The 23,479-nt window shown below is 38.9% G+C and overlaps 1 protein-coding gene and 1 long non-coding RNA gene across 2 annotated transcripts; both read left to right on the plus strand.

Moving 5' to 3' along the window:
- Positions 1-4,725: 4,725 nt before the first annotated feature.
- On the plus strand, positions 4,726-5,437 carry LOC128737294 (general odorant-binding protein 99a-like). Its single transcript, XM_053831904.1, has 2 exons — positions 4,726-4,827; positions 4,904-5,437. Exons 1-2 carry the CDS (start codon positions 4,789-4,791, stop codon positions 5,279-5,281), a joined length of 417 nt encoding a protein of 138 aa, XP_053687879.1. The 5' UTR covers positions 4,726-4,788; the 3' UTR covers positions 5,282-5,437.
- An 11,752-nt stretch (positions 5,438-17,189) lies between these two features.
- On the plus strand, positions 17,190-18,067 carry LOC128732740 (uncharacterized). Its single transcript, XR_008411837.1, has 4 exons — positions 17,190-17,243; positions 17,309-17,651; positions 17,843-17,894; positions 17,980-18,067. It is a non-coding gene; the product is annotated as an uncharacterized LOC128732740 (long non-coding RNA).
- The last annotated feature ends 5,412 nt before the right edge of the window (positions 18,068-23,479 follow it).

Here is a 23,479-nt window from a genome sequence, read left to right on the forward strand (position 1 = left end):
TCCGAAATGGAATAACGGCGGGTTTTGAATTGCATAAATGGACCAGAATAACACGAATTCACATCGCATAGAATACCTTGATACTTTGCTAGTTGTAGTTAAAGATATTATAACCAGAAAATATGCATTTTAAATCTTGGATAACAACCGTACTATGATTATGGAGCAAAATCTGAGAATAAGTGTCTGTTCTCTAATTACGTTATACCAAAAGGAAATGGAGATACGTGAACAGCACCTTAAATACTTCGAACGGATAAACTATTGATTTTACAGTGACTCGGGAGTGCTCGACGGATTACTCACATTAGGAAAAGCAACGAGCTAGCAAAAGAGATAAATAGAAGATTAAACATGTTATTTATATATTGTACTATTATTAACATTGTATAGTAATTAGTGGGTTATTGCTTTTGTGAGAATCGCATGGATAGTTTAGTCTGTCGATTTCCGGAACGAGATTGCTACAGTTTTTACTGTATCTAGATTACAAGAATGGTTTATTTACGTTTATCTTGTCGACCAACTAATCCAAGCTTATCTGCATTCGCAATTAGCTCTCACTTTTTCACCTAAAACATTCTTTTCTTTTTGATTTCATACGCCGTTCTTTTACTTTTAATAACTTTCGCCTTGTATTCTGTAGTCCGCCGAACACTATGTTTCTTCTTTTTGACTGTGTCCAACTCATAATTTTTCGCTTCCGAAGACATTTTTATACGATTGAATTGTGTTGCAAAAACTGCTTACAACATTACACGTAAATATTGAATGATAATTTTGTACTTATCGCAGCGCCGCTCTAGGTGATTATCGGAAACATGGATATTTGGGGTTTCTCAAACAAACGGATATTTGCAACCCCAATTAAAAGGGGTTCGTAGAACTAACTTTGTCTGGAATTTTGAGGGAAGGTGTAGATATCCTCAAGGATTCGAAAACTGTTAATAAGTCAATTTTAATAAAAATGGCGTTTGTGGGGTTTCTCAAACAAACGATTCAATTAGAATATATGTTGGGACTTACCTATCAACGGGGCCGAGTGGATCGGCCGTCTGCCCAAAACCACAATTTTGATATCAGGCAACCGGAATCCACGCAGCATCGCACCTCCTAGTTAAGCTACTCAATCTTAAGGAAAGAACATTACCGGGTATGACCACGTGGAGGTGCTAGGTAGGAACTTAGGATGGCTAGAGCTAAACGTGGGACGCATCTTCATTGCCTTCCCTCTTTCATACCGCCGTCGGTGCATTGTGCACCTGTAGACATAAAATAGACCCTACAGTGGTTCACAGCCTCTTATTCAGCATACCTACCTCGTGGTACCAGCCGGGATGCGAGCAACCTTGGTGGAGATCGGGTAACCAACCCCAGTGGAAGCCAAGGTCATTTGCTGACAGGAAAGGAGGGCTCTTTCGAGCTTCGTCGGTCCTCTGGCGAAACGGGGGGTTGGTGTTGCGGGTTTTCCAAGCCGCCGTCACGAAAAATTATTAAGCACTGAAATAATGTAATAGACCTTCGCGACAAAAAAGAACTATGGATTGGAAACTCGGCTCGTGCAACTGTCGATCTTTCATCTTCCAAGGGAGCACTCGAGTGCTCTCCGACATATTGAAGAGCCGCAAGTTCGACGTGTTACTATATATATATAGTTCGGCAGATAGAAAACCAGGCGAATAGGCAACGCTGATTTTTTAAATTAAATTTGAAATTATGGAGAAATGTGCAGGTTTTTACGGAAAATAATCGCTAGTGGGTATTAAAAATGACTAGTTCTATGAAAATAAAGTGTGTTTATTAACATTAGTCCCACAATTCGAATTTTGAAAAACGTTTGGCTTAGCTTTTGACGTTTATTTGGCTCCCGATTTTTGTATCCGCCGTAACTACGCGCACTGACTCGAAGCTGCGCTGCCGGAAAAGGACGAGCTGGATGAAGCCCCTCTCGAGATGTGTTAGAACACTATCAAAAAGCCATTAGCAATGTAGCAGAGAGTTCCATCGGGAACAGCGGAACGATTGGTTTGACGGGCAGTGCCACACTTCACAACGTGGAAAGACATAAACAGAAGAAGATGCAGTGGAACCAAATCTGCCAGGAGAAAAAGCGCTACCTGTGGAAGACAAGGAATACGCAGAGTTGGAGCGGCTGGATCGTTCTCAGGAAATGGAAGGTTCCAGAACCAGAAACTAAACGAATCCTGCAAAGGCTTTGCGCTCATTCGCTTTGTGCTCGGCTCAGGAAATATGTTGGGATAAGAATGCCAGTATTTTGACGGACGATCATGAAGTGACCGAAAGGTGGAAACAGCAGTTCGATGAACACCTGTTCTCAATGCCGCCCGCAAAGTGCTGTCCCAAATCATTTTCCGCCGACTATCACCAATTGCGAGCAGATTTATGGGAACTTATGAAGCCGGCTTCGTCAAAGGTCGGTCCACAACGGATCAAATATTTACACTGCGGTAGATCCTCCAAAAGGGCCGTGAACGCAAAGTTCCCACGCACCGTTTGTGCGATGACTTCAAAGCCGCATACGATACCATCGGCTGGTGAGAGCTAAGGAAAGTCGTGGACGAGAACAGCTTTCCCAGGAAGCTCACGAAGCTGATTCAATCTATGATAGATGGTACACAGTGCTGTGTTCGGATTTCGGGTGGATTATCAAGTTGATTCGAATCACACAGAGGACTTCGTCAAGGTGTTATGAACCGACTCTACTAGCACAGTTGTCAAATAAACTAATGTCTAAGTTAGTTAGATACATTTACATTTACATTTACATTTATTGGGGTATTTCATCTGACATAGAATTGTCTTAATGAATAAAACTTATAACAAATTACACCTCCTCAATTTCTGTGCAAACAAGTGCGATGGTTCGCCGAACTCAAATAGTTCCTCCACCTTTGTAAAAATCCGAATGCATTCCGTGATTGGTTCGTTATATCCAAATGCCGTTCGATGAAATGGACTTTGTAGTAGGCCCGTTGATCGTAATGGTCGTTGTGATACTCGGAAATTCAGCAAGGACAGCAGTTTTGGAGAATCAATTTCACCATTGATTAGTTTAGCCATAAATATCGCCTGATGCATTTTGCATCTGTGGTCAAGCGTGTCCAGGTCGATTAAACGGCACCGGTTTGCATACGGTGGCAAGTTATCGGGATGATGCCAAGGAAGATGTCGCAAAGCCATTCGAACAAATCTCATTTGCACACGTTCGATGCGTAGATTCCAAGTGATCTGCTTGGGAAACCAAACTAAATTATAGTTCTCCAGCAATGGGCGTACTAGGGCGCTATACAAGTTTACGCAATCATCGGCGTAAACTAACTTGCTGCCGGCTTCTAGTAGTAACGCCACATCGTTAAAGAACAGTAGAAAAAGCAAAGGCCCCATGTTGCGGCCTTGAGGCACTCCAGATTTATTGGAAAACATCGAGGAAATACTGGGTCCGAGTTTCACGCGTAGTACTCTACCGCTGAGGTATGAATTCAGCCATTTAATCATTTGTAGGGAAGCACCGAGACGAGACAGTTTCCGTAAAAGTATCCCGTGGTCAATTCTATCAAAAGTCAATTCTAATCAAAACTATCAGAAGGCCTCACGTCGTGACCGAAATACGTATTTATCATCGAAATATATGCTAGTAGGAATAAAGGATAGTAGTATATTGATCGACGGCGATGAGTTTGAGGTATTCGATGAATTTATCTACCTTGGCTCACTGGTAACGGCGACAATGATAACAGCCATGAGAATCTGAGGCGTATTATCAGCGGAAGTTGTGCTTACTATCGGCTTCACAAGCAGTTGCGGTCGAGCAGACTAAGCCCTCGTTCAAAGTGTACCCTGTACAAGACGCTTGTTAGACCGGTTGTTCTCTACGAGCATGAAACACGAATGCTAAGAACGATCTTCGGCGGCGTACAGGCGTACAGTATCCAAAAGGTGACTAAAGTTGGACGGATACGATGGGTAGGGCATGTTGCTAAAACGCCTGTCAAAATGGAGAGTATCGCAATCACAAAAGATCAAAATACTGGTCACAGTGATAATACCCATACAAAAGACAAGAAGACGTCGGTTGGCTGGTTCTCACGGTAGTAACATTGGGTTCTATTTCCGATCGGACCAACGAATTTTTTAGGCTGGAAGTTTTCTCGTCTCGAAGCCGGGAAACGGTGTATTGTTGTACTTATTTCACAACATGCAAAATCGAAATTCTTTCAACTATAATCAGACCGAGAATGAAAACTCTTAAACACAATGCAGCAATCTTTCCTGCTATTTAATTTTTAAAAAATCAGGTTAATAACCAAAAAGTCAAACTGCTATGATAAGCTGCTTTTTTGTGATGTTTACATTACAATAAATTTTATTCATTCATCCCGTCAATCATTTCCGCAATACATGGCAGCAAAAAATATTTTAAAATAATTCATTATAATGAGAACATCCCCAGCACAGGACAGGTTTATGAACCCTAGGAGCAGATAATCAATGCTTCACATTTGCGTGTGTACATACGAATAGCTGCGACCGCATTCGGAGAGGTGAAATAGGGTAGGTAGGTACCTATGTATAATGCATCGCACAGGCTCCACACACGAGCGGCAAGCACAAGCGGGGCAATCGTTCGGATCGACATTTGACCGCACATCCAGACAATATAAAAGCTACCGGTCCCGAACCGATCAGGCATCAGTCCCATTTTTCACCGAACCGACTCAAGTGCTCCCGTGTGTGAACGTCGAGAACGTTGAAATTCCCGTTGAAATCATGAAGCTGTTTGTTGCCGTGCTTGGTCTGCTTGCTGTGGTGAGTCAATATTAATCATATCAAAGCAATCTAGGAATACAATTGTGTTTCCCATTCTCCCCTCCACCCCTGGTAGGCAAGCGCCGAATTTACCGTCCAAACATCGGAGGATCTGCACCGCTACCGGAACGAGTGTGTGACCGCATTGAGCGTGCCGGAGGATCACGTGGCCAAGTTCAAGAAATGGCAGTTCCCCGAAGATGACACCACCCAGTGCTACATCAAGTGTATTTTCAACAAAATGCAACTGTTCGACGACACCGATGGACCACTGGTGGACAACCTGGTGCAGCAGCTTGCCCACGGTCGGGATGCCGACGAGATCCGGGCGGAGATCGTGAAGTGCGTGGACAAGAACACCGATGGAAACACCTGCCACTGGGCCTTCCGCGGTTTCAAGTGCTTCCAGCAGAACAATCTGTCGCTGATTAAGGCCAGCATCAAGAAGGATTAATTCGAACATCGCACCTTCGATTCGGTGTCACTATGAATAGGATTATGGTTTTGAGCGCGGTTTGCCCGTTGGTTGGAGCGGACGGACGGAGTTCGGTCGTTGCGTTCGTTGTTGTGCTGCCAAAGTGGTGAAAGATGGAATTGAAATAAAGTGATATTAACGCTGAACAAATTGTGTTTTTTCGTCTCACAATCGTCGTCGAAGAACAATCTTGTTGCAGTTGCAGCTACTCGAAAACATAAAGTTCTACGACGTTACTGTAAAATTGTTGTTCAAAACTTCTGTGGTAACATCTTCGATAGAGTTCAACTATTTCCGAAGCAAGAAACATTTTTTGCAGTTTTCGATAATTGACATCTAGCCGACGTCTCTGGTTTGATGTTCACGGATAACTTGCGTACCCTTTTCATACCTACATGTTTAAACCACACAGCAATTGTTAAATTCACTATAACTTATATACACCCCGATTTTGTATTTCGAACGAATCTTTATTTCGTTCGACTTGTTTCGAACGAGATGTTTTGCCCATTTGATTTCGCTGGCGGAAATTTCGTTCTAAAAAACTTTCGTTCGAAATACCAATCCGTTCGAAATATAGAATAGCGCTGATGATTGACAGAACTCAGAATATACTCAAACCCCACAAACTTAAATTATGAGTAAAAGGCCCGTTTTTAGTTTCAGGTTCTTCCATTTGAATTTGCTGATATGAAATTTACAAAATATTAACTTCACATATTATTTAGCACACAAAACTGTTTACTTACTTTTATTTTAAAGTAAATATTTATTAAGTATGGATAATTTTTGAAGAGAATATTTTCCAAATTCCTCATTTAAGAATCTTTTGATTATTCTTCAGTTATTTATGATTTTTGACTGGCGACTTTTGAGTTTCTTCTTATCCGCACGTGTTACTTAAAATGAAACGACTCAGAATTTGACTGTTAGTACGTACACCTAACGTGCTGATTTGTGTTTGTGTTTAACACTATTTAACCCTTGTGTTTAACCAGATAAACCCTAGATAAATGCGTGACATACTGTATACCAATAATATAGTTTTATAGCTCATGACAAATTTATTTAGAGTATTCTCAAGCTGTAAAGTACTACATTTAGTAATTCTTCGTTAGTAGAGTTCTTCTTGAGCAACACTTCGCCAGTTTTAGAAAAAAATGTATCTCACCCGCAGCATTTCTCTGAACGTTTCTTCCTTCGACTGGCACGATAGTCAATGCCTAACTTAAATGCTTACGCTGAACCCCTCTTACCCGCGGTACTTGAAGTCAAACCTACACTTCAGACTTGAAACGTGGTAACCATAGCTATTGTGGCAGTTTCATACAAAAACGTACGTTTTACAAACACTATGATAAAAAAAATCAAAGTTATGATATTAATAAATCCTTGCTAAAAATTTGATTAAATGTTTCCTTATTTGTACAATTCATTTACTAGTCATTTTACTCATCTAGTGCAATTTTGCATGCAGGACCTTGCACGCGAGTGGTGTAAATCTAAGGGACACTTGGAAAACAGGCGAATAAAGAAAAGTCACCAAATGGTGGTGGTTAGCCAAAGCACACCATTAATAAGCGTGAGGGGACGTTGCTTGGCGAAAGACGCGTCCCAAACTCTCGACGAGAGCTGAGCGAAACTAGCAATTAAGCTACAACGGCGCTGTGCAGCCCAAGCGGAGACTAGAAGAACTCCTCGGTAATGCATTCTTCCAGTTTTTCAAATTCAGCGCCACTGCGCAACCAGTGGTGGATTTTGAAACTAGACTACGATAAGAAAGTTGACAGTTCGCCTGAAGAATCACAAACAAGATAACCTTTTTAGATTTTCTTAATATAATAATTTTCTCGAAACGATGCATATTGTGAAAAAATTGCAAAAGCATTATGTTGGTATGTATCTACATACTTCGTCAGTGGTATATTTACAGTATACGGGAATAAAATGAATTTGAAATGTGATCATCAAAAGTTAGGTTATAACGATTAGCGCATTCAAGTGGACAAAAGGACTAGTGAATTTGTGAAATTAACAGAAAACAGTCAATGGTAATCATGCATGATATAGGTAAGATAACCATGTTACAGTTTCAGTTGATCATTACGCGAAATCTATGGGAACAAAAACATTCTATCGAAGTAGAGTGACTATATACAGAGTGGCGACAATGTCAAAATTGGAATGATAATTATCTGTCAGTGTCATTCCAATCGAGCAGACAACCTATCCAACGCGTATGCAGGAACGAGAAAGAAAAACCTAGGATAAACCGCATTGCATAAATTTGGGATGACTTGGCGCCACTCTGTATATAGTCACTCTATATCGAAGTAGTGTCTAATTTCTGAGTATTCTGCGCCCGAAGCTAACTGGGCGGGTTGATGCAAGAAGATAAGTTTAACTTTCCTAAATACCCGTGCTCTGTATATCAGTTTTATCATTTTCTTAGAGTTTGCGTTTTGAATATATAGCATTTTGAACATTTTTGTGTGACTTGAGCACTAGTCAACTTTAGGCTTGAAACGAATGTTATCTTATTTAAGGATCTTGCACAAAACACAAAGTATTTGTCATTGAACGCACAACTTACGGTTGAACGGAAAAAATGAACAAATAATCTGGATTATCATTTACTGCTGGTTCAAATTCGTCAATTTCCTTGCAAAAAGTTTATATATAGGGTTTGTTTCTAATTCCCGTCGTAATAAGTAAAGCCATTCTAATTTTCATCATTTGTTGGATGGATTTAATGAATACTCTAAAAGTTTTTGTGCTGAATTGACTAAAACATACTTACCTTCCGATCCGTGAACTTTGAAATTACTGAAAAGCGACTATTAAAGCATATTATTGAAATTACGCAACTGACTTTATTGCTAAAATTCGTCGTACCGTTCTAAAATCCGTCCATCAAAAGTTTTCATCGTCCGAATTAAAAATCACAACAGGGTTTACGAAGCTAACGCGCATGAATTTGTGTAGGACGGCATGACAAATGTTATTCTACAAAATTTCTGCAGGTCAGGCAAGTTTTCCTGGCTGTAGAATGACGACAATGCCTTGCGTGTGTTATTTTCATTTATGAATGACGGAAATTAAAACGATTAGTCGACATTGTCTTCTTCGTCGCTCGAAAAAACGTAGGAAATTTGGCTGGTAGGACTTCTTTAATGATAAAAACCATTTAAATAGATCTCAGATCACTTTGATTGATCGCGTATGATAGACAACAAAGTAAATTATTAGGGAATAACTAGTTTTGCACTGTGTGTCATAAAAAAGCTGATATTTTTAATAATTTGTGTTGGATAGGACGGGAATAGGCAATTACGACGATGTAGCAACATACCCTAGCACCATTTATTGTGGCAGCTAGATTTGAAATATGATTGCCATTCAACTAATATACAAACAACGAGTTAAAATTATGTCAGTTAAAATATCATCAATTAGCTAATGTAACTCTACACATTGAATGTTCTTTTTGACACTCTGTTTATCAGTTATTTCACATGTGATAGCAATACAATCGAAAGTATGTAAACAATTGCATGTAACTAATAGTAAAGCAACAAATTAAAGCCTAAAAACCTATTTTCGGATCAGACAGCCGCTTCGTCACTTTGAAAATTGCTACATCACGTCTCATGCATTAATATTTCGTCAACCCCTTTTTCATATAAGACATCAGTTTTGAAAAAAAAATTCAATTTATGGATACAATCGGGCGAAAGATAGGGTTAGTTGTTCACTTTTTTATAACTGTTCACTTTCATGTGTGATATCATGACTGGACTAGGTTTATCGCGGTCCTAAGAAGTTTTGCTGGGATGAGGAGACATCATTTTTCCTGTCGCACTTCCCCAACACAGACGTGAAATTGGTCTAGGTTTACAGCGGTCCTAAGAAATTTTGTTAGGACGAGAGAACTTTATCACCTTTTCTGACGTACTTCCCAAGCACAGATATCAAATGATACATGTTCCATTTTCGTTGTGTGTGCACCCCAAGATAGAAATCAAAGTCGAAGTCCTACGACGAAAGATTATAGCTGCTTCAGTTAATCTCCTGGAACACTTAATAAGGATCTTTATATGTTTATTTATTGATTAACTGGTTGTGGGCTTGGCCCGTTGTCATTAATACAACTAATTAATTATCACATAAAATTTACATAAAACAATCTAAAACTACACTTAATTTACTGCTTTGTCATTTACTGCTTTGAACCTTAACAATATTTCGATGATTATTAAATATGGACATCATTCCGTACACTGGTTCGTTCCTAGCATAATTTTGGACTCTATTTGTCAATTGAAAAGGCCGGACCCGCTTCAACGAAGAATGTCCATCGTACACGGTTATCTGACTCAACGGATACGGCGAGTTATACCTGTCGCTGAGTAGATCCTTTAAGAAAAAAGCATCTGTGGTACGCCGTCTGCTCTCTAAGCTTTCCGTTCCAATCAGCATGCATAACGACTTATAATTGGGCATCTTTCCATATCATCCTTAATTCCGAAGGGCATTGCGTATAATTTTTCTCTGAATTCGCTCGATTCGTTTCTTATGCACTTCATAGCATGGTTGCCATATTATGCTCGCGTATTCAATACCACTGCGTACTAAGGAATTGTATAGAGTAATGATAGTATACGGGTCATTCAGATCTCCACTAAGGCGTTTGATTAACCCGAACAGTGAATTTGCCTTTGCTACTATCTTTTCAACATGGCGAACAAAGTTGAGCTCGCTATCTATTTCTACTCCAAGATTACATGCACAATCCTTTCTAGGAATTACGTCACCTTTTAGTAGATACCCATACAACAATTTGTTTGGTTTTCGAGTGAACAAAACCACGCTGCACTTCGTTGTATTCACTTTGAGACCGAACATTTCGCAAAAACCGACGAACCGATCGACGCTATCTTGAAGTATGCGACAAACCTTCTTTTACTGGGAGAAAAATCTTAACATCGTCGGCATAAATTAAGACGTAAACATCGGGAAATAGTTCCGGAAGCTCGTTCATGATTGTTACGAAAAGTAAATCGGTTCTAGATCGGCTCAGCTGTTTACAAGAAATCTTGTTCACTGACTTTAAAAATACAGTTTTCAAAAACACGCATTTAAAGTTTCGCATTGCTTCTTCAATCGCTCTAACACGTCGTTTAACGACGGTCGTTACAAATGTGCGTGTTACCGTAAATATTTGCTGGATTAGTACCAAATTTTCTATACGTATACTTTAATATATGTACCTACACCACGTACATGAAACAAAAAGAAAATCGATTTCTCGAAAATTCTAACTGTATTCAATCTTCTTAACCTTCCGTTACTCGCACTGTTGTATTTTGTACAACGCTTGTAGATTTTTGGATGCCATTTTGTTTCAAAGTTCAAACCAAGATGTATTCTTCAATAAACTTTTTATGAACAAAATGACATAATTATTCAATATATTAATGCTTTTAGCAAAACAGATGAGCATAAACTGAAATCGCAGAAACGATGCAAGCGGCGTGTGAGGGGTACCGCACTTGGTCCCTACTGGAATTTTCTCTTATTTCTGCATAAGGGAAAATGATTTATGTATACAGCAAAGTTATTCAGCAGTTGATGGTCATTCCGCAGGTGCGCAAAAGTCCATAATTTTGTGACTTCACGGCGCTAGTGTATGGGCTAGTCTTCTGAATGTGTTCTATCTACGGAATCTGTTTATTTGTAAGATCCTGTTTCCAGAAAATGTTTTAGTGGACCAAAAATGCTAGGCTGATGAACGGAAGTATCCAATTTTCACACTATGTGTCATCACTGTGCAAAAAACTTTCTAAACATCCTGCCCAAGTAAATCAAAACACCCATCATCCCTACTTTCTAACCACAAATGCCATAGATGCCAACATCAGAAATGTTATCATACTTTATGTTATGAGATGTGTTATGTTTAAAATATCTTAGAAAACATGATAACTGCTAGAAAAAAAATTAATCGATAGAATGCTACATCATTTAGGAACGATAAAAGGATCTTTCCGAATGCAGCAACTTGTATATGGCCGCAATTGTAAGATGTACAATTTACAGCGGGTTTTGGCGCCGTCTGGTGACAAACTTATAAAATTCTATTTCCCAAACGAAAGGTCTTAACCTACTGATAAACTTTGCTGAAGACAGTAACTTTCCTTATAGCCAGGATTCCGAGATAAAAAGTGTTGTACAAAATACAACGCGCGAGTATTCGTGTTACAAAAGTTGGCGCGAGTAACGGAAGGTTAAGGCTTATGATCAGGGATGGCACGATCACTTCGACTCAGATTTGACTTGATTCGAAAAAGTTAGGTATGGAGCATGCAGGGCTATTTATTATCAACAATATTGCTATATAAAGCTTTACTATATCTTTTGTATTTACGGCCCTACAATCCTGCCATGTGTCATTTGGCTACCGAGGTAGTAGCAGCCGTATAGCATTATTAATACAAACTATACAGCCTGGCTTGATACAGCAAAGTTGTAGATAATAATTAGTTCTGTAAATGTTTCATATACTACAACATTTTCAAATGTTGCTTAGTCCACACGGTACAGTCAAATGCGTCAAAATTGAGTCAAAGTGATTGAACCATACGGGCTTGTGTCCTTTGTTTTTTCGACAGCTGATTCTTCGAGGACAGGATAATTGCAAGACTAATGTAACGATTCTACACTCAAAATAATTTTCACATCGAAATTATAGGAAAAGTTATGTGAATATTTCTCATCCAGCTTTTCCTGCACTATTGACGTGAATTTAAGGTAGTTCGCGCGCATACTAATGCGTTAATGAACCTGAAAATTAACTATTAGACCAGCTTCTTACCTCGAAGCTAACCGACAGCGCAACAATCTAAATTAGGGTAGAAGTGCCAAATGTAGTTAAACCACCAATCATGGTAATACGAAAGAGTTTATTAATATTTTAACATGTATGACATGCTATTTCTAATTCAGAAATCTATATTTAAAGAAAAACTCACTCTCCTGAGCCGATTTATGGAATTAGTTTTACAATAAACTTGCTTTTTTTGTGAAAAAAATACAGTTTAAAAATGTCGTGTCACTGTGAGACTTGTTTCTAAGCGGCATTCGCTAAGGTACATGTAATCGTAATTAAGATATTTTCGATTTATCAACTACATTTTTCGAAACGAAAATTATATGGGGGAATTAGATACAACCTTCTTAACATTGTGAATTAATAAAAAACACGAGTTTAATCAAGAATGATTACTTTTCTGTATTATCATAATTGGTAAAATTTCGCAACAGTGCGTTGAGGCATAAACAAAAGTCATTTTTCACTTTTTTTAATCGGGTATACTAAGTATTTAAAACTGTTTATAGATGCCTTCTGCTATATAAACAAGTATTAGTTTGCTTGGGAAAGCGTCACAACTACTATTACAAGCGTTCAAACTGTCAAGTTGCAGAGTGGATTTTACTTATAAATTTTGCTTTCTTTCATTTTTGAAGGTTATTCATCGCGCTCGTAAAAGTTTCATAGTTTGTGTAATCAAAATCTTTAAAATGGAGAATAACAGTCAAGGTTAGTAGAATAAATTTTGGTTATAGAAAGAATTCATTTTGACCTCACTCCTAAGAAATCGCCCCATAGAAACGACATAGATATTGTCCTTCAAAAAAACAGAACTCCAACTTTGATTACTTATTTAAAAAATGTTCCACCGACTTCCAAGCTAAAATATACACAGAATAATTGTTCAAAGTATCCTCTATAAGATCGAACAGGTTTTAGCTGCAACTACCTGCAACTCTGCAAGATATTTCAATATTTGTAGATCAACGTCAAGCACTGATAAACCATCAGATTTCCGTTGATTCTACTATATTATGTTATTCCTGTTAGATGAAACCACTGTTTATGAAGCTTTGTGCTATTACTGTTCAAAATCACGGTGTTCAAAATACCGTTATTAAAAAACAAAATAGGCCATTTAAACGGAAAATGCCAGTTGGTTTGTATTGCCATCCTACGTCTCTGAGCCAATTTTTAAAAAAATCGATCGACGAATTTTTGAGTTACGCCCTTTTGAAGTTTTAAAGGGCAGATTGCTCAAATAAATAAATAAAAATCTTCAATGAAACTTCCAAAATGAACGTAAATCATAGCCGGTATTGAATTTTTATGAAACATATCGCCATTGCCGACCATTTTAGGAGTTTTACGATGTATTGGGACTAACCAGAAATGTTCCGGATTAAGTTATTGCTGTGGGAAATGGTTAGTATCGAACATTAACAAATACTTATCACGCGACACCTCAAATTACGCCAGATTACAAACTACATCACTGACAGTCAGATCAACTATCTAGCGTCACGTTGGTTATTTATGGACAAGTTCCGGGGACTTCCGGGAACACCCAGACCAATGGCCAGTTTTGTCCATAAACAAAAACTTATCGTGCGGCACCTTAAATTACACTAGAACTCAATAACTAGATCAATGAAAGCCAAATTGGCTATCTAGGCTCAGGTTTGGTCATATCTAGACATGTTTTGGGGACTCCGGAAAACCCTAGGAAATGACCAATTTCGAACATGAACAAAAATTGATCATACGACACCTTAAATCACACTACAACTTTTAAAATAGATCCAAGTAAGCCAAATTGAGTACCAAGAATCACAATGGCCAATTCCGAATATGTCTTTATTATCAAGAATGTACCAGACTGTGTTATTGACTTTCCAAGAGTTCCCGGGGTCCCCCAAATATGCCCAGATATGACCAAATCTAACCCTAAATAGTAAATTTAGCTTCCATTGATCTAGTTATTGAATTCTAGTGTCATTTAAGGTATCGCACGATAGGTTTTTGTTCATGGACGAAATTGGCCACTTGTCCGGGTGGTCCCGGAAGTCTCCCGGATCTTGCCCATATATAACCAACGTGGCGCTAGGTAGTTGATCTGACAGTCAGTGATCTAGTTTTTAAATTCTGGCGTAATTTGAGGTGTCGCATGATAAGTATTTATTCATGTTCGATACTGGCTATTTTCGACAGCGATAACTTAATCCGGAACATTTCCGGTTAGTCCCAATACAGCGTAAAATACCTAAAATGGTCGGCAATGGGCATATGTTGCATACAAAATCAATAACGACTGTGATTTACATTTATTTTGGAGGTGTAATTGAAGATTTTTATTTCCTTTATATGAGCAAACAGCCCTTTAAAACTTCAAAAAGGCGTAACTCAAAAATTCGTCGATCAATTTTTTTAAAAATTGGCTCAGAGGTGTAGGATGGCAAAACAAACCAACTGGCATTTTCCGTTTAAATGGCCTATTTTATTTTCTAATAACGGTGTTTTGAACACCGTGAATTAAAATCAAAGCGATTTTATTTCATATAGCGAGTAATATTTCCTTTAAAAAAATTAATAAACTTAATCGGTATTAAGCCGTTTTTTCCCGTTTCTCGGGTTGATAATAATGACGGCCCTACAATCCTGCCATGTGTCATTTGGCTACCGAGGTAGTAGCAGCCGTATAGCATTATTAATACAAACTATACAGCCTGGCTTGATACAGCAAAGTTGTAGATAATAATTAGTTCTGTAAATGTTTCATATACTACAACATTTTCAAATGTTGCTTGGTCCACACGGTACAGTCAAATGCGTCAAAATTGAGTCAAAGTGATTGAACCATACGGGCTTGTGTCCTTTGTTTTTTCGACAGCTGATTCTTCGAGGACAGGATAATTGCAAGACTAATGTAACGATTCTACACTCAAAATAATTTTCACATCGAAATTATAGGAAAAGTTATGTGAATATTTCTCATCCAGCTTTTCCTGCACTATTGACGTGAATTTAAGGTAGTTCGCGCGCATACTAATGCGTTAATGAACCTGAAAATTAACTATTAGACCAGCTTCTTACCTCGAAGCTAACCGACAGCGCAACAATCTAAATTAGGGTAGAAGTGCCAAATGTAGTTAAACCACCAATCATGGTAATACGAAAGAGTTTATTAATATTTTAACATGTATGACATGCTATTTCTAATTCAGAAATCTATATTTAAAGAAAAACTCACTCTCCTGAGCCGATTTATGGAATTAGTTTTACAATAAACTTGCTTTTTTTGTGAAAAAAATACAGTTTAAAAATGTCGTGTCACTGTGAGACTTGTTTCTAAGCGGCATTCGCTAAGGTACATGTAATCGTAATTAAGATATTTTCGATTTATCAACTACATTTTTCGAAACGAAAATTATATGGGGGAATTAGATACAACCTTCTTAACATTGTGAATTAATAAGAAACACGAGTTGATAATAATGACGAATTATCAATGATAACGGTTTTCCTGCTGAAAATTCGTTTCGTGGATCTAATTAAAAGGTTTTCAAAAATTTCCCAACAAAAACAGAACGTCGAGCTGCAGACTTTGTCTCAAATTATGTCACGGAAAATTATGATTTACTCTTCCGTTACGGCTGAGAATGGTAAAAAAGGCTTACGTATTACACACTCAAAAAACTCAGCAAAATTTGCCGAGATTTGGACAGCCGAGCGTTCGGTGAAAATTTCAGTTTTGCAATTCGACGTTTACGTATCTTTACTATCGTTTAATTTAAAAATTTTACCGAACGCTCGGCTGTCCAAATCTCGGTAAAATTTTGCTCACTTCGGCAATTTTTTTAAGTGTGTACTTAAACACTAGTTCTGTTCACAGATATAGATTTGTTAGTGCGAAGCTATATTTTGCTTTAAAATGCAAACGTCTTCCATAAACATAGCTTTCTAAGCTTTCATGCACTGAAGAAAAACTTTTCGATTACCGAAACTGCAGCCAAGGTTGATCTTCGAGTGCTGCTTAATCTAACACTAGCCAATTTACAAAAGTATTTCTAGTACAAATGCCGCTTTCACAAACAACTTTGGTAGTTATATAGCCGACGGCAACCCATATAATGATGAAAAACTTTTGCAATGCTTGCATAAAAACTTGGCGTTTGGGACATTTTTGTCATTATGTAAATATTTTGAGACATCACAAACTACTTTTTTCATTACACTAGCTTGATAAAATGTCTAAAACTAGCAGTTTTGATTTTTGTCCCGCAGTCCCATACGTTCAACGCACTGTGCGGTGCGCCAAACATCGTAGTAGCCGATGCCCTATCCAGGGTTGCCACATGCACAGATTATTCTGTGTTTAACAGATATTTGAAAGAAATCGCCTGTACAGAATCTGTATGCATAGAATACAGATTTTCGCCAAATTACACAGATTAAACAGATTTTTCAGCTTTTGCATGAGAGTGAAAGAGACGGAAATAGTCAGCAAAATGACTCTCTATCTCTTTCACTCTCATTGTTTTGCATTGGACAGATTTTTGCACAGATATTTTTCCTCGCTGTACAGATTGTCAGATTTTTCCAACAAAAAACACAGAGTTATATGTGGCATCCCTGGCCCTATCATCGTAGCACACGAAAGCAGGGATGTCACATATAATTCTGTGTTTTTTGTTGGAAAAATCTGACAATCTGTACGGTGAGAAAAAATATCTGTGCAAAAATCTGTCCAATGCAAAACCATGAGAGTGAAAGAGATAGAGTGTCATTTTGCTGACTGTTTCCGTCTCTTTTACTCTCATGTAAAAGCTCAAAAATCTGTTTAATCTGTGTAATTTTGCGAAAATCTGTATTCTATGCATACAGATTCTGTATAGGCGATTTCTCTCAAATATCTGTTAAACACAGAATAATCTGTGCATGTGGCAACCCTGGACGAAAGTTCCATTTTTCATCGCTGTCAGTGCGTTGTTTCCCGAGTGTGACCGAAAATTAATTTAATTTTATTAGCTTTTTCTGTTACTAAACCACCACTAAACCACTAAACCAAAGGTATGTACAAAAATTAGTCGCATATTGCTTACACATAAATACAATATTTGATCTACGTTCTACAGAATGGCTACACAGCGAAAGCAAATTTCCCGTAAACATTGCTCCAAAGAGGATATTTCACATTGTATCGAAGCCATTAATACTGGGATAACGGTTTACGCAAGCAGTAAACAGTTCCGGATTCTAATGTTCACTATTGTCTTTAGGAGAAGCTGGAGAGAAAAATGTAATCCGGATCACCAACTGGGCTATCAAAAAAGAAGAGCAGCAAATTGTCGACTGGTTGAAAGGTATGCAGGATCTGGGTTTTCCTGTTTTCCGATATGCACTTCTGCTTAAAGTTATTGAGTATCTGACATCAAATGAGCGGATCACGCCGGAATAATCAATCAGAGAAATACACTTGTAAGTAACGAATTTTATAGGGGACTAGTAGGGATCACGAGAGAACACCTTGCAAAATTGTGTGAAGCAAACCGTGCTCGCGTATTACCGTCGTACTTCTGACTAATCAATATTCTTTCGTGATCATTCTTCTGATCCCAAAAAATTCCTAAACATTATCCAAACATATTAAGTATGTTATTCATTTTCAGGACGTTTCATGATATTATGCTTCGCAATCCCGAATTTTCTATCACACCAGAGGTAATATTCGAACACCATATGAAGCAGCGTGCATTAATCACGTTCTTGATACAATTTTAATATTTCTGACTTCATCCTGCCCTAGGAAATGCTCCTCTGGAAGATTTTCTCATGACGAAATGATATTAGGTACCTTTACTTCCTTCTTATATAATACACTACCGTTTCCAAACCGTTTCCAATTATTTTTAACAATAAAATTTTGAATCTATTTTAAATTATTAATTGATTTTTACAAATTAGTCTTTGGTGTTCCAGTATATTTCTATAATTGGTACACATGTAACCAAATGCCAGAAACACTACTACTACTTGGTACATTGCAATGATATTTTCAAATCATATTTTTGAAACTTTTAATCGAAAAATCTGAAGCCTTATTCCTTTTCTACTGATCTGAAGTAACTAGAAAATTTATAGGTATGTTACGTTTTAAGTCATAATTGGGTATTTATACGTAAATTTTTCGTAATAGATGACATATATTCACCATATTTGGTACATCTACCCTACATTGTTTTCAAAAACAGTGTGAAATAAGAAACTATTTCTCAAAAATGTCAAACCATTAACTATATAATACGTAAAGTCGCATGGATTTACGATTACAAAAACTTTATATAACTATCCCATGTAAACTTTCAACTCCACCCTACCGCACTGCAGCTGCAGGGATGGAATTCCCACTCATTAGATTATCATTTGAGGAGACACAAAAGAAGCGTACCATATTAGCAGATTAATCATTGCACTACATTGCGCAAAAAATTAAAAGTGGCAATCGAATCGAAATTTCCCATAGCAGTATAGCAATGCGCGCCAATGCCACCGGCAACAGCACCCGTGGTGGTGGTGGCAAATTCACTCCTCAAGGGGTTTTAGGTACCTACGCAAAACCCCCGAAGGAACAACTCGATAAGTTTGTTATCTTCCTTGAACTGTTTGATCTTCCAAACCAATGAGTGAGCAAACAAAGCGGTTTTGTGCTTGAACTCGACGGATGTCTAGCTGAACCGCAGGCGAGGCAGAGTGTTTTGGAAAATCTGCTTCTTGTCATCGCCGGCAAGCAAGAGAAGGAAGGAAAAATTATCCTTTTTCGGTTCTATTCCACAAGCCAACCCCGACCGACCGAACCGTTTGTGCGTCGGGTGTTTGCTCGTTAATATACCCAAGTGCTCAATAATATCTGGGACTAGGGCTTTTTTGTCATGCTCGAAACTAGAGTGTTAGTTTATACATGGGAAAAAGCGAAAGGGTAGCAGATTTGTGCTCGGGATAAGTGACGAATCGAGCGGAACATAAATAAAATATAATATAAAATAGCCACCAGGTTGGAAGGGATGCGCAGTCTGCCATTCATCTCCGATTCCATTGGCGATATTTATTTATGTTTACCAGTCGAATGGGATTGAGTAGGTTAGATCATAATCTTATCTGGAGGATATTGGCCTATTAAATGCAGCAGACCCTGATTTATGTGCTTGATATGTCTGTCTAGCAAATTGTAAGGATATTTGTTTGGTACATTGTTGGTGCCTTTTGTTGTGACACTCGGTGCGGTATCGATTGAGAAATTGATATGGTCATTTGGTTGATGAATGATGGCGAACGGGTTCCAGGGTTCCTGGCTTTTGGGGTTGACAAAACTGGATTCTGTCCTTCAAGAATTGATGTTTTCGCAAAACTGAGATTTATCTATCTGGTACGATCCAGCCAGTAACCATATTTTACCCAAACCGTAAGACCTCCGATTTGCAAACCAAACGCCTCGACCTGTGCCCCGGCAAGCAACACACTGACAAATCACGCCATTTGCATTCGACGAGGCGTGAAATTATATTTTCTTTCAACAGTGAAACGGTTTTCTTTCCGCCGCCGCCTTTCGCCGGGAGACGTATCTGTTCTGCGCGCCAAATCCGGTGGTCCGTATCGGAAGTCTTCCCTTCGCAATCTTACATCTCGTAGTCATGAGCAAAGCACGGCAAAGCCAAGACAGAGCAAAGCATCTTCGAAATGGGAGGCGCCAGAGGCGGGTGACGTGGGTTGGTTCCGGTTCCGGTCCTGCTGTCAAGACAATGTTTTCCGCACAAAGTGACTCTGCGGAAATAACATTATAGCAGAATACAGTTTTCGTTTGCACAGCAAGGATGGCAGGAGATAAGTTTTCTGCTTTCCATGGAAAGACAAAAGCTAATTCTTTTGTGTTAAACTTTAATTTCCACCGAAGAGATAGAATTTAGAAATAATTATTTCTTTGGTAAGTTAAATTAGATCCGCGACAGCCCAACTAGATAGCGAATTGTGTACTCTTTCTGTTTCAGTTTCATTTTATCTTTCCTTCAGAATTTCAATGTAGGTAGGTAAAATCACTTGTTTGAATGAATGATATTTTTTCCATGCAGGCTTTCTTCAATCACGGTGCGTTATCTTGCCTACGGGATAGGTTTCTGTTTTGATTTGCTTGAGTTATTTTTTAATTCGGTAGCCTGGGAACTGGAGTACTTCGGAGAAATTTGTTTATTTAGAGGGTGAACGAAAATAAACATACCCAGTATAAGTCTCGTGTGGGTTGTGGGAATTGGGTGAACAGGTGGTGGCTGATTTGAACTCATTCTTGATTATGGCCAGAACTTGTTGCGATCTAGCGAAGACAGAGCTATGTATCTGTTATCCCTTTGAAAGTATGCTATTCGGGACTTTATTAAGAAAATCGTCAATTTAAATACAAGCAATTCCAATTATATTACACTAAACTCACAGCATCTGCAGTTTTATCAAATATCATGTTTCTGCACAACAATAATCTCGCAAAGAAGGGGTATTTATTTGTTGCGAATGAAGTTAAATAAGAATGAAATTAGACAAATTAAGTCCTTCGTGAGCACCTTCCAATGCAATGTTAAACAGTGAAAGTTGGACATCGTGAGGTACTCGTATCCGCCGAATATCGCCCAATTCGGCATTTTGAACATCCTCTCCCTTGTGAAAAAATCGAGGGCGTTGAACTGAAGTCTGGTCCCGGCCGTCCAATGGTGCTGCGCAGCCGTAAAGTACAGCAGAAGCTAAAGAGCCTCCCACACCAAGCTCCGGGGTGGAGCTGGTAGTACGAACAAAGCATCGAGAGTAGTTGCTTGACTGTTTTCGCCATGGATGCGGCAAATCAACTGATGAGGCTGTCAGGTTTTTTACTGCGTAGAATTTTAGAAAACTTCGTTTCAATGAATATTCTTTTGCAATTTCTTCCATAGCCATTATAATACAAAATTACCGTTATAGAAATATCTTTATATAACCATGTTTCCATTCTTTTATATCGAAATCCTACCGATAACAGATTGCAAAAGTTAATTTCTCATTAGCAAAGCCTGCTGCGTGCCTAACAAAGCACTCCAGAAATTTAATTATTCATCAAACCTCGGATGGGGACAACCATTCCCCATTCGGAAACATTTCAAACGACCCGGTATAGCTGGAAGAACCGGAAAATGCGAAAGGCTCTCTTTTCGAATTCCACTCGATAAGGAACTGATAGGTATAACGATTGGAATTTTCATCTTTCTTTCGGCTTCACGCGGACGCATTTGAATTTGTAAGCCAGGTACCGAAGGTGAAAATTACTTTCTCTTCTAATGGGATGGAGAGATTACAACAAACTGAAATTGCTGCTGCACTAATGAGCAGCAAATTGTTGCGCTGCGTCATTCCACATAGATGGCTGCCAGAGGACAATAAATCGTTATTCATTAAATTAATTCTTCTGCGACATGTACAACAGTTGCTAACAGTTTAAAATTCAAACAACAAGCATTACCAAGCGTCACTAACAGACCAAGATTAGCTCACAAACCGCAACGGCACGCGTCCGTGTGGCTTAATAAAATTACTTATTTAACTGAATCTACTTCAAATTCCCACCCAACCACTTACGGGTACGGGTAAGCCACCTAGTGGAAAAGGTACCGACACCATCTCCTCAGGGTAAGCGACATTTTTCATTTTATAATCCACTGAAAATTAAATGTCAAGCTGCTTTCGGGCGACCCCACTGCTCACTGCCACAGTGCTGAGTGCCGAGTGCTGCCAAACGAAGGGACGATCTAAGCAAGCTTGCAGTTTTCCCACCCTCTTCGACGGGACCGGACGGGATATGTAGTACTGCGAATATTCCCATCGTTTCCTTACCTCCCTCTGCGTGTTTACCTAGCATGTGGCAGTGTCAAATTAATTCCAATCATGTGACACGCGTGCAGATGTTTTTTGATTTTTACAGTCGTATATATGTCTGTATATAATTTTTTTTGCTTCGAATATTTTGTCAGTTCTGTCCGACAGGACGTCATTGAACATAATTAACGTTTAGATTTAAAACGTTTAAATAGAATTGGGAGAACGAGTCGGTTAAACGTCGAGCATGCAGCGCTCGTTGATCGTTGCAAACGGTTAATCGCTTCCCGCTGCTGGCAGGGCGTAGGCTTGCTTGACGGTTTTGCTACATGGCGGAGTTGTTCAGTACCTACCGCGCTGAAACAATCAAAATATGATCCGATGAACACTCCTCGTATGTGGAAAGCTGTTGTTTTCCTTCCCACTGATGCTGTCTCGCATCGGCGGCGTGCGCCGAACCGTGGGCGAACAATCGTAAACAAAACCCCCACCAGGATCTCCTAACGGTATTATCAGTTGCATTGTACCGGTAATTTTTCCTGTACGCTTGCGGTTGAATGGGAAAACCGTAAGGAATCACTTCGAACGGGCATTGTAATGTCACTTGGCGATGATGACTACAACTGCCAGCCAGCCAGCGTGGTTCACGATTAGCGAGACCCACAACGAGGGTTAACTCTGCGAAGGGGTGGTCCGCTTTAGACGTGTTTGTATGAGGGATGGTTGATCTTCCCGATCACTGGCGTGGCCAGGCTGGGACACGTGCTCCACCTTCTTTATAAAATCTATACCTATAAACAAGGATTTCTGTCTGTCTGTCCCTATGTTCCTTTTAGAATCGAAAACTACTGAACCGATTGGCGTGAAAATTTGCATGTAGGGGTTTTTGGGGCTACGGAAGGTTCTCTCGATGGCAAAAGACCCCTCCCCCCACTAAGAGGGAGGGCTCCCATACAAATCTATACCTATAAAAATGGTTTTCTGTCTGCTCTATGTTCCTCATAGAATCGAAAACTATTGAACCGATCGGAGTGAAAATTTGCATATAGGGGTTTTTGGTGCCAGGAAAGGTTCTTATGATGGTTAGAGATCCCTCCCCCCACTAAGAGGGGGGCTCCCATATAAATCTATACCTATAAAAATGGATTTCTGTCTGTCTGCCCGAATGTTCCTTATAGAATCGAAAGCTACTGAATCGATCGGCGTGAAAATTTACATATAAGGGCTTTTGAGGCCCGGGAAGGTTCTTATGATAGTTAGAGACCCCTTCTCCCACTAAGAGGGGGGGGGCTCCCATGCAAATGATACACAAATTTCTGCATAACTCGAGAATTAATCAAGTAAATGGAACCAAATTTTACATATGAGTGTTTGTGGAGACAAGAATTTTTTCTATGGTGAATTGAGACCCCTCCCCACTT

The sequence above is a fragment of the Sabethes cyaneus genome, chromosome 1 (assembly GCF_943734655.1).
Source record: "Sabethes cyaneus chromosome 1, idSabCyanKW18_F2, whole genome shotgun sequence".
Lineage (NCBI taxonomy): Eukaryota > Metazoa > Arthropoda > Insecta > Diptera > Culicidae > Sabethes > Sabethes cyaneus.

Excerpts from the sequence above, each read along its gene's own strand:
- LOC128737294 (XM_053831904.1), top strand. The coding sequence starts at position 4,789 with ATGAAGCTGTTTGTTGCCGTGCTTGGTCTGCTTGCTGTG. Across the intron at positions 4,828-4,903 it reads TGCTTGGTCTGCTTGCTGTG|GCAAGCGCCGAATTTACCGT; the intron begins GTGAGTCAATAT and ends CACCCCTGGTAG.